The sequence below is a fragment of the Mercurialis annua genome, linkage group LG1-X (genome assembly GCF_937616625.2).
Source record: "Mercurialis annua linkage group LG1-X, ddMerAnnu1.2, whole genome shotgun sequence".
NCBI lineage: Eukaryota > Viridiplantae > Streptophyta > Magnoliopsida > Malpighiales > Euphorbiaceae > Mercurialis > Mercurialis annua.
In genome coordinates, this window is record NC_065570.1 from 45948037 (window position 1) to 45959887 (window position 11851).

The 11851-nt window shown below is 46.7% G+C and overlaps 1 protein-coding gene across 1 annotated transcript; it reads left to right on the forward strand.

Moving 5' to 3' along the window:
* Positions 1-673: 673 nt before the first annotated feature.
* On the forward strand, positions 674-2742 carry LOC130015084 (uncharacterized). The gene is made up of 2 exons (XM_056104606.1): positions 674-1951; positions 2032-2742. The coding sequence occupies exons 1-2, from the start codon at positions 674-676 to the stop codon at positions 2740-2742; spliced, it is 1989 nt and encodes a 662-aa protein (XP_055960581.1).
* The last annotated feature ends 9109 nt before the right edge of the window (positions 2743-11851 follow it).

Sequence of the window (11851 nt, forward strand, 5' to 3'; positions counted from 1 at the left end):
GTGAATATGAGTTAAATTAGGTTTTACCTGACTTAGGGCTTGGTTTATATACACCATAGTCATTGTGATGTACTAGGAGTCTTCTCCTTTACTCTGATCTCATCTTCTAGATATGATGAGACGTTTTTCGTCTTTATCCCTGATCTTCAGGGAAGCTTGACTTCTCCGAGCTATCGGTTAGTTACTGTTGAGTTCTGGGTCAAGGACCTGCGACTGGTCCTACCTGTTCTGGATCTGTGTCATGTCATAGTCTTCTGGTACTGTTTCGGGTGTGATATCCATCATTAGTCCCTCCCTAAAGATTGTGTCTCTCAAGTATTTATGCTTGTTGGTCCGGGCCATTCGTTTGGGCCTGTTTCTCGTGGTACACCTTTGCTTTTTTGCCTGTTGGGAGTAACTGCTTCCTCCCTTGTCTTTTCAATTTCGTTTTTCAAAATTTAAACTGCCATCATTTCATGTTCCTGAATGTCCGCCACGTTTTTATCCTAGCAACTGCTGTCACGGTTACCTAGGTCTTCTTTAAAGTTCCTTTTTTTTCTTTCCTTTTTCTTCTATCTTGTTCTTTGCTGATTGCTTCTGAAATTTTCTTGCTTTTCTTCGCTGCCATTATTACTTTTCTTCCTTGTGGTTTCCAGGTAAGCTTCGTCTACTTTCTTGATTTTCCATACTAGGTATGACTCGTACTAGGTCTTCTGTGTCTCTCCCTTCATCCGGCGCTGCCGTTGATTATCGTAATTCTTTAAGTTCGTTCGTCACTAATATTGATAGAGAGTCTTTGGGTGAAATTCGTGATGATTTTGGTATTCCGGTGGCTTATTCTCTTTCAGTCTGTGGTGCTCGTATGAGTGCTAATGAGAATGTGGGAGATGGCAAGGTAATCGTTTATAAGGAGCAATTCCGTTGTGGGCTACGTTTCCCTTTAGATCCTTTGATTGAGTCTTTTGTTAAAGACTATGGGATTCCCTTAGGTCAAATCCATCCAAACGCCATTCGTGTCTTGTGTTGCTTTATTGAGTTAGTCTGTGACAAAGGCCTGTCTCCTTCTTTGGGTATGTTGAATGAGCTTTTCTTTATAACGCGTAGGAGTAATGAATTTTATCATCGTTTGGCTGCTCATCGAGGCAAGCGTCTGATTGACGCTCTGCCAAAGATTACTAAGCGTTGGCAACGTTCTTTCTTTGTTGTGGGTCACGACAGTGCTTTTGCTAACTTCCCCTGTGATTGGGTGGATGAGTCTGAGTCCCTATCTTTTTCTCCCCTTTGCGTTACTGACTCAGAAGCCCTAGATTCTTTAGTGGATGATGCCCAGTCTCAGTTATTTGATTGTTGTGACTTAGTGGATAGGTACTTGTACCGTAAGTTTCCTCATATTGGGTTGCCTCCTCGTACTGTGATTGAGGGGCCTCTTGAAAGTGATGGTACCCTGTCCCAGTCTTGCCGTTCTCCCTCACCTCTATCTTTTGTAGATTTGACGTCTGCGTCTCAGGGTATGCTTCTTGTTAGTCCTTGTTTTGCTTTTATTATATTTGGATGTTTATTTATGCGTGTTGCCTTTGCAGGAATGGGGGAGGACTTTCTTGATGCCTTGACTCTGACTTTTGATGATGATTCTGCTGTCATTACTGGGTCTCGTCCTGCGTCCTTGCCTCCTCGTCCCTCTGTCAAGATTGAGAAGGGCGTTGAGACTGGACTGCCGGCTTCTTCTAGCAAGAAAGGGCGTGATATCCGTGAACGAACCAGACAGGGGCTTGCGAAACGCCTTAAGAAGAATTTAGATGCCTGCCCCAATCCTAGAGAGTGGTTGGAGCAGAATGTTGAGGGGCTGTCAGCTTCTTCTTCTGAGGTGGGTGCTTTGTTTTCTCAATTTGTGCAATTTCCGAAGGATATGGAAGTTTGGGACAGTTGTACTGGGTCAGGTGCTTGTGACCGGATTGATTCTGCCTTGTTGCAGGTATTCATTTCTTCTGGTTTCTTTTCTTTGTGACCTTTTAGTGTCTTCTCTTTCCTCATCCCTTATTTTCTTGTTTTCAGCTTATTCAAGGAAATGCCGTAGTCCGTCGCAAGGTGGAGGAGACTGCGGCGTTGGAGTTGAGGCATGAGAAAGAGATGGCTTCATTACGGGACTCTATGTCCGCGGAGAGGACGAAGCTGAACAAGCAGCATCAAACAGCCCTGGATCGCGTCAAGATCCTAGAGAAGAAAGTTTCTGACCGTGAAGCTACTTTGTTGCAGCTTCAGGCTACATGTGAGAGGTTGTCTCAAGAGCAGCAGAACAACAAAAGGGATGCAAATATTTATGTGAGTGGGTGCTTGACTGACTTTTGTGCCACAGTGATCAAGATAGTACGTGAAGACTATCCAGATTATGACATCAACAAGTTTCTGTCGATTGACCTCCGGGCTCTGGGTCAACGCGTTGCGGCTAAGGTAGCTGCCAAGAAAGCTGGGTTGTCTGTGTCCCCGGTGCTTCCTTCTGATGTTATCAGCGAAGGTGTGAAAGATGATGTAGATCCTCCTGAGAAATTATCGGGTTCTGACCCAGGTGCTGGTAGTGACAAGGGTCCTCTGGGTCAATCCTCTGCGTCAGAGACGGCCTTGGTATTAGTCCCAGACTCTCATCTTTCTGATGCTCAGCATCAAGATCCCTTAGCTTCTGATGTAATCGAGGAAACTTTGGAGGACAAGATTCCGGAAGATACGTTTGGTCCAAAGGAGGGAGCGACCCGTCCAGAGGAAGAGTGATTGGCCGTTTGTTGGGCCGTTTAGCTAGCTTTCTAATTTCTGTACTACTTTTGCTGTAGCACTTCTGTTCTTTTATTTCTTTTGCTTGGAGGGTTTCATGGGAAACTCTCCTTTTTCTGTCATTTCTGAAAATTTTCGATACTTTATGAATGTTGTTTCTGTTTGCTTTTTGTTGCGTCTATTCACTGAGTCATGGTCATGCATGATAATTTAGAGGATATGTTAAAAAATGGAAAAAATACGAGATGCAACTTTATTCATTATTCGTTTGTTACATCTTTCACTGGAAATATTTCTTCAAATTCTCAATATTCCAGGTTCTAGGCAATGGTGTGCCTTCTAACTGAGCTATTCTATACGCTCCTTTTCCTACGACTTCTGTGACTCGGTAAGGACCGTCCCAGTTGGGCTCGAGTTTTCCTACTCCTGCCGCTCCTTTCCCTATCTCTGCTTTTCGAAGGACTAAGTCTCCTTCTGACAGACTTCGTTCTTTGACTCTGGCATTGTGATACTTAGTCATTTGTCTGCGATAAGCTTCTGCGCGTATGGCTGCTTGGTGCCTTCTCTCTTCTAGTAGATCCAGGCACAGCTTCAATGTTTCTTCATTGCGCTCTTCGTCTATGACCTGTACCCTTAGTGTGGGCATTCCCATTTCTACGGGGAGGACAGCCTCTGTTCCGTAAGTGAGTCGAAAAGGTGTTTCTCCTGTGGCCCTCCTGGGAGTTGTTCTATAAGCCCATATGACATGGTATAGTTCGTCTATCCATCTCCCTTTCAAGTCTCCGAGTCTCTTCTTGATTCCAGATAGGATAGTGCGGTTAGTTACTTCTGTGAGTCTGTTGGTTTGCGGGTGTGCTACTGAAGTGAATTTCAAGTTGATTCCTAGCTCGGCGCAGTATTCCCTGAACTTTGCGCAATCGAACTGTTTCCCGTTGTCTGTGACTAGGGTGTGTGGTGTCCCAAACCTGCTACGTGTTAGTATTCTTTCATTTGAGAGGTTTTTATTTATATAACTTTGAAATTTTACCTGCTCATGACTTCGTTTGAAAGCCAATTGATGATCTTCTGTGACGTTATGGTGCTCATTGGTTGCACTTCCATCCACTTGGTGAAATGATCCACCGCAACCACAATAAATTTGACTTGTCCCCTGGCTGGGGTGAATGGTCCCAGTATGTCCACTCCCCATGTCATGAAAGGCCATGGACTTCCAATTGCTGACTGGTGGGCTGCTGGAGTTCTTATGATAGTGCCAAATCTTTGACACTTGTCGCATTTTTTCACCATTGTTTCTGCGTCTTTCTTCATGGTTGGCCAATAGTACCCCATGAGTAATGCTTTTCTGCTCAGAGAGGCTGCTCCCTCATGTGCTCCACAATCTCCTTCATGGATTTCCTTCAGTACATAGGCTCCCTCCTCTACTGAAATGCATTTGGACCATGGGTGTGTGACTGAGGTCCGGTACAAGGTACCTTCTATCATGGAGTAGGCGGCCGATATTCGCACTAGTTTGGCTGCTTCTGCTCTCCCTTCTGGGACTGTTCCGTCATTCAAGTATGCAACTATGGGTTGCATCCAAGAATCCATCTCTGTGATCGGTAAAATTTCTTCCTCGTCTATTATGGGATTCATCCTCTCCTCTTTCATGTAGAGTGAGAGATACAGGGGGCTTTTTGTCGCAGCTGCCTTGGCCAGGGCGTCTGCCCGTGTGTTTCTTTCTCTGGGTATTGGGATTATCTCCCATTGCCCGCCATGACCTTCCATTTCCTTTAGCATCCCCTTCGCTTTTTCCATGTATTTTGCCATGTTTGCGTCTTTCGTCTGGAATTGGCCCAAGATCTGACTTGTGACCAGCTGGGAATCACTGTGGATCCTCAGCTTTTCTGCTTTTACTTCTCTTGCTAATGTGAGTCCTGTTAGAAAGGCCTCATATTCTGCTACATCATCAGGCAGACATGAGCGTCTAAGTAATTATATGCAAGGAAAAAATATTTGCGTGTTAGCGTACCTGCCACATTGTTGGTAGCTCGAAACTTCAAATGCACTGCATGCTCAACAACTATCTTCTGAGGTCCGAGTAACACTATTCCTGCTCCCGCCCCTTGTTCACTGGAGGCTCCGTCTACGAACAGGTTCTAGGTTATGTCCTCTGAGACTGCGTCAGGTGGTTTCTCAGTCATTTCCGCGACGAAATCTGCCAGTGCTTGTGCCTTCAGCGTCTTTCTTGGCTCGTACCTTATATCGTGCTCTCCCAACTGTACCGACCAGCTTACTAGCCTTCCAGATGTTTCTGGACGATGGAGAGCTTTGCGTAAAGGTTGGTTTGTCCGGACGATGACTGTGTGCCCTTGGAAGTACGGTTTGAGCTTCTTTGTCGTAACCACTACTGCTAATGCCAACTTGTCGATGGTTGGGTAGTTGAGCTCTGCGCCTTTAAGTGTCCTGCTTACATAATAGATAGGTTGCTGTTCTTCCCCTTCTTCTCGGACTAGGACAGATGCGATTGTCTCCTTCCCTACTGAGAGGTATAGGTATAGCGTCTCTCCTGCGATGGGTCTGCTCAGTAGTGGTGGTTGGGTCAAGAAAGACTTCAGATTTTCAAATGCTCTCTGGCACTCTTCATCCCAAGTGAATTTTTTCATATTCCTTAGTTGCTTAAAAAATGGTAAACATTTTTTAGCCGATGAAGAGATGAAGCGTCCCAGAGCTGTGACACGGCCATTCAACTTCTGCACTTCTCTGATGCTCTGCGGAGCCTTCATGTTTGCTATAGCTTGGATTTTTTTGGGGTTAGCTTCTATGCCTCGTTGGCTGATCAGGTATCCTAGGAATTTACCTGCTCTGACCCCGAAGGCGCATTTGGCTGGGTTGAGCTTCATTCTGAATTTGTTTAAGACTGAGAAGGTTTCTTCTAGGTCTTGGGCGTGTGTCTCCTCCGTAAGGCTCTTCACAATTATGTCATCCACGTAGGCTTCTACATTCCTTCCTGATTGATCTTTGAACATGAAGTTGACCAATCTCTGGTACGTTGCTCCGGCATTCTTCAGTCCAAAGGGCATGACGTTGTAGCAGTACGTCCCCTGGTCTGTTACAAAGGAAGTCTTCTCCTGATCCTCTTTGTCCATGGGTATCTGGTGGTATCCTTGCGCTGCGTCTACGAAACTGTACAAGAGGTAGCACGCGGTTGAGTCTACTAATTGGTCTATGCTTGGGAGCGGGTAACTGTCTTTTGGACAAGCCTTGTTCAAGTCAGTGAAATCCACGCACATTCGGTATTTTCCATTTGACTTCTTGACTAGGACAACATTTGCTAACCAGTCTGGGTAAAACACTTCTCGGATGAAACCAGCCGCTTCCAATGTTCTAACTTCGTCTGCGATGACCTTTTGTCTTTTTTCTGTGAATCGCCGTTTCTTCTGCACCACAGGTCTGGTCCCTGGCTTTATGTTTAGCTTGTGTGAAGCCACTTCTGGGTCGACTCCTTTGATTTCTGTTGGCTCTGTGGCGAATGACTCTGAGTTGTTCTTTAGGACGGACTGTATTTCTTCTTTTACTTCTTTTGGGACCTCTGTCCCTATCTTCACTACCTTGGTTGTAATTATTTTGAAGTCCTCCATGTCTCCGACTGGTTCTGCGCCTTCTACTTCTTCTTCGTCTACGACTATCCCTGGGAAAGTGGCAATTGGTAGGCTTTCTCTATCTTCCGTTGTTATCATGCAGCATTCCCTGGCCATTTCTTGGCTTCCCCTTACTACCACTGTTCCCTCTGGGGTAGGCATCTTTAAGGTCAGTAACCTAATACTGGTTACCGCGCTTGATTGGTACAAGAAAGGTCTGCCAAAGATTCCATTGTATGCTAGAGGTAGATCCACCACGTTGAACTGGGCATGCAGTTTCTTGAGTGGCCCTTCGGTCTTCTCCCCTAGCTCTACATACAGGTTCACAGTTCCTTCTGGCCGTATCGGCTTTCCTCCGAGTCCGATGAGTGGGACAGACGCTTTTCGTAAATCAGTAACTGATCCTTTCATCTCCTTGAAGGCCTCTAGGGTTAGTAAGTTCACCGAACTTCCTTCATCTATCAAGATACGTTTGACCATGTGGTTTCTTATGACCGCCTCTATCACCAATGCGTCATTATGAGGTCCTCGCACATGTCCGCCATCTTCTGGGCCGAATGAGACTTCTTGTGTTACTTCCCTTTCGATTGCGAAGATCGTCGCAGAGCCTCTTCGGTTCCTCTTCTTCTTTTGGGAGTTGCTATAAGGGTCTCCTCCATCGATGACATGTATTACCCCTGCGACTTCTTTGGCTTTCTTCGTCTGTTCTTCTTTTTCTATGGCGTCTCCTTTCCTTTTTTCTCCTGTCTTTTCATGGGCGAATTTTCTTAGCACGCCGGATTGGATTAGCTGTTCTATTTCTCTTTTAAGGTCCCAGCAACGATCTGTGTCATGGCCGTAACCTTCATGAAAACGACAATACTTGCTCTTGTCCCGTTCTTTGTCTGGGTCCATTCTTCTGGGGGTATTGAACAGTACTCGATTTTGTTTCATCCAGTTGAGTATATAGACTGGGGCTCGGTTCAATGGCGTGAAATCGTAAGGTCTGCTCAGTCCTCCAAATCTCTGTGTCTGAGGTCTCTCTTCTTCCTTCTTTCCTCGGTACCTGGGGCTGTCTTGCTTCGTCGTCTCCGACTGCTTTGTTAGGGTTCTCCTTGCTTCGTCTAGTTCCACATATTTGTGTGCTATCAGCATCAAGTCCTGGAAGGTCGTTGGCTTTTTCATCAGGATTTTGTCTCGGAGTTCTTCGAATCGGGTTCCCATCTTCATAGCCTCTATGGCTGTGTCGTGGTTGAGATTCTCGATCTGGACTGCCTCTTTATTGAATCTTTCGACGAAGTTCTTCAGTGTTTCTTGGTCTCCTTGTTTGCACTTTCGCAAGTCGCTGGAATTTTTCTGCAAGGGAATGTTAGTCCGGAAACGTGCTTTGAATCATGTGGCCAAATCAGAGAAGCAACCGATTGAGCCAGCTTTGAGGTGTGAGTACCACTTCTGTGCCGAACCCTGCAGTGTTGCTGGGAACACTCTACAGAGCATTGGGTCTGTCACGTCTTGTAGCATCATAATTGTTTTGAACTTAGAGATGTGGCTCTTCGGGTCTCCTGTTCCATCAAAAGAGTCAAATGTTGGTAATTTAAATCTCGAAGGGAACCGTACCAGTTGAATTTCAGATTTGAGGGGTGAGTCTTCGTCCTCCTTGTCTTCGTCTCCTCCCTTTCCTTCCTCTCGAAATTTTCTCATTGCGTTATTGATCTTTTCCTCGATGTCTATTTGCTCCTCTGCTCCTCTTCTCTTGTTTGAGGAGTGGCTTTCTCTGTCTTTCTCTCCAGCCTTCTTCTTTTTCTGTGCTGATACGGCCTCCTTGGACACGCGATCATCGTCAAGGTAGATCCGATTGCTCTTTGTTTTCTCTGCGCCTGCATCCTTCTCTTTGTTCCCCAATTCTCCTTCTTTGTTCTGTGGACGAGCATCCGCCTTATCTTTGTCTGCGTCTTTTCGCTGAGGCACTGGTTCAGACCGCCCTCTCCTCGCTCCTTCTTTCGCTCCTCTACCTTGCGTCTGGGCTTCGAGTCTGCGTCTCTCCAATGGGATCGTAGGTTGTGCTTCCTTCCCTGCATGTCGTTCTGCTGACTGGTTGGCTAGTCCCACCAAGTAATCCTGAAAATCATTAACACTTTTCATTACTGCTTCATGGTACAATGGAGGCAATGGTACGCCTTGCGGTACATATGGCGGAACAGTTGTAGTCGATGTCACCGTCCCTTCTGTGTCTAACGACGGGAACGGAATTGGTTGGACTGGTCTTTGGTATCCTTGGTAACTGGGATAACTCCAAGGAGGATATCCTGGGTACCATCCTGATTGCGGATACGACAGAGGTGCTTGATACTGGGGGGTGTAATAACCCCATGGGGACTGCGTCTGTCCCGGAATTCCCCTTCTCAGGGGCGGTGGAGTAATGTCGTATGGCACTCCTGTTGTTGGGGGAGTGAGGTTGACTCCTGGTGCAATTCTTCCTCCGGTGCTAGCTATAGGGGGAAGAATTGGGCCGCTGCTTATGGGAAGAGCTCCCGTCGTTACCACCACTCCTGGTGGCGGTGGTTCTTCCTCGTTATTCATTCTCTCGGCAAGAAACCAAAATTAAGAATTTTTAAGTACGTAGAAAACGAACTAATCGTTCCCACAGACGGCGCCAAATAATGGTTCTTGAACTGCCGGTCTGAGTTTGATCCAACCTACAAAAGAAAATAGGTTAGAAGGATTCGAGCCGGTGTTGGCTCGAATACCCTCCGATGCCTAAGTCAGATAGTTTGGAGTAGTGTTGAGAGTGAATATAAGTTAAATTAGGTTTTACCTGACGTAGGGCTTGGTTTATATACACCATAGTCATTGTGATGTACTAGGAGTCTTCTCCTTTACTCTGATCTCATCTTCTAGATATGATGAGACGTTCTTCGTCTTTATCCCTGATCTTCAGGGAAGCTTGACTTATCCGAGCTATCGGTTAGTTACTGTTGAGTTCTGGGTCAAGGACCTGCGACTGGTCCTACCTGTTCTGGATCTGTGTCATGTCATAGTCTTCTGGTACTGTTTCGGGTGTGATATCCATCACTTCTGATGGATACTCATTTTTCTAGCCTTGTAATTTTTGGATACTTTTGTTATTATTTTTTATTTTTGTAAACTTTGAATTCTGGTTCCGGGCTCTTTTTGCTTTTTATACAAGTTCGATTTGGTTTTTCTCATAGAATTTGTTATTTCTCTGAACGCCTTTTGCCATGGTCATAGTTTCGCGACTAAAATTTTGACTAAGTGTGATAGTTCGCCATTGTTCATAGATAACTTGACTTAATTTTGGGCTGGAGTTGCCAGTATTGATTTCTAGTTTCCCGAGATAATATTTTAACAAGTTGTACTATGTTTCTAGTCCCTAGTTTCTTATAGCTCGGGATGGCTTAGTTCGTCGGTGGTACATAGCCCGTTGGTGGCACGTAGCCCTTGGATAGCACCTAGCCCGCTGGTGGCACATAGTCCGTGGATGGCACGTAGCCCGCGAACGGCACATAGCATGTGGATGGCTCATAGCCTGTGGATGGCACATAGCCCGCTGATGGCACATAGCCCGCTGATGGCACATAGCCCGCTGATGGCACATAGCCCGCTGATGGCACATAGCCCGCAGATTGCACATAGCCCGCGGACGGGACATAACCCGTGGATGGCACTTAGCCTGTGGATGGCTCATAGCCCGTGGATGGCACATAGCCCGCTGGTGGCACATAGCCCGTGGATGGCACATAGCCCGCTGGTGGCACATAACCCGCTGGTGGCACATAGCCCGTGAATGGAACATAGCCCGCTGATGGGACATAGCCCGCTGGTGGCACATAGCCCGTGAATGGCGCATAGCCTGTGGATGGCACATAGCCCGCTAGTGGCACATAGCCAATGGATGGCACATAGCCCGTGGATGGCACATAGCTCACTGGTGGCACATAGCCTGTGGATGGCTCATAGCCCTTGGTGGCACATGGCATGTGGATCGCTCATAGCCCGTGGATGGCACATAGCCCGCTGGTGGCACATAGCCCGTGGATGGCACATAGCCCGCTGGTGGCACATAGCCCACTGGTGGCACATAGCCCGTGGATGGCTCATAGCCCGCTGATGGCACCTAGCCCGCTGGTGGCACATAGCCCATGAATGGCTCATAACCCATGAATGGCTCATAGCCCGTGAATGGCTCATAGCCCGTGGATGGCACATAGCCCGCTGGTGGCACATAGCCCGTGGATGGCACATAGCCCCCTGGTGGCATATAGCCCCCTGGTGGCATATAGCCCCCTGGTGGCACATAGCCCGTAGATGTCTCATAACCCGGGGATGGCACATAGCCCGCTGATGGCACATAGCCCGCTGGTGGCACATAGCTCGTGGATGGTTTACCGAGTAGATTGCTCGGGTTTTCAGGAAAAACACAGGAATTCTTTTTAATCTTTTTTATTCATGAGGGGAAAAACTTATGTTTGAGTTTTATAAAAGCCTAACCCAAACATAAGTGAAAACACCCCTAAGGCACCTCGAAATAACAAGTAAATTACTGATAGTATTTCTGAAGAACCTTGGAGTTCCAAATTCTCGAGAGCAGTCTGCCTGACATGTGTGCTATCTTGTAAGCTCCTGCTCTGCCGACCTCTACTACTCGGTAGGGGCCTTCCCAGTTGGGCTCCAGTTTTCCGACCCCGGCGTTTCCCTTGGCGATGTCTGCCCGCTTCAGGACCAGATCGCCAACTTGGAACTCAGAGGTTTAACCCTCTTGTTGTGGTACTTAGCCATTCTATGCTTATATGCCTCAATTTTGAGTGCCGCCTGTTCTCGTCGTTCTTCCAACAGATCTAAGCATAACTTTTGCTCCTCTTCGTTCTTAGCTTCATCGAAAAACTGAACTCTCATGGTCGGCATCCCGATTTCTACTGGTATCATTGCCTCACACCCGTATGTCAGAGAAAACGGGGTATCTCCTGTTCCTGCCCTCGGAGTAGTTCGGTAAGCCCAAATAACCTTAGATAACTCTTCCAGCCACTGTTTGTCATATTGTCCTTGTCCCAGCCTGGCTTTAAGCCCTTTCAGTATTGTTCGATTCGTCACTTCGGTCATTCTGTTGCTCTGTGGATGAACCATTGATGTGAAACGCAGGTCGATGTGCAAATTATTGCAAAATTCTTTAAAAGCCCGGCAGTTGAACTGCTTCCCGTTATCGGTTATCAAAGCTCTGGGTATCCCGAATCTGCAAACGATTTGTCTCCAGAAGAAATCACGAATCCGAGCTTCAGTGATAGTGCTTACTGCATCTACTTTAATCCACTTCGTCAAGTGATCCACTGCCACTATCAATTACTTTTTCTGCCCAATAGTTGATGTGAATGGTCCCAGAATATCGATCCCCCATGTTGCGAAAGGCCATGGACTGGTGATAGGACACTGCTCTGTAGTAGAATCATGTGGGATGTTCTGATGCATCTGGCAGTTCTCACACTTCTTCACAATCTCTT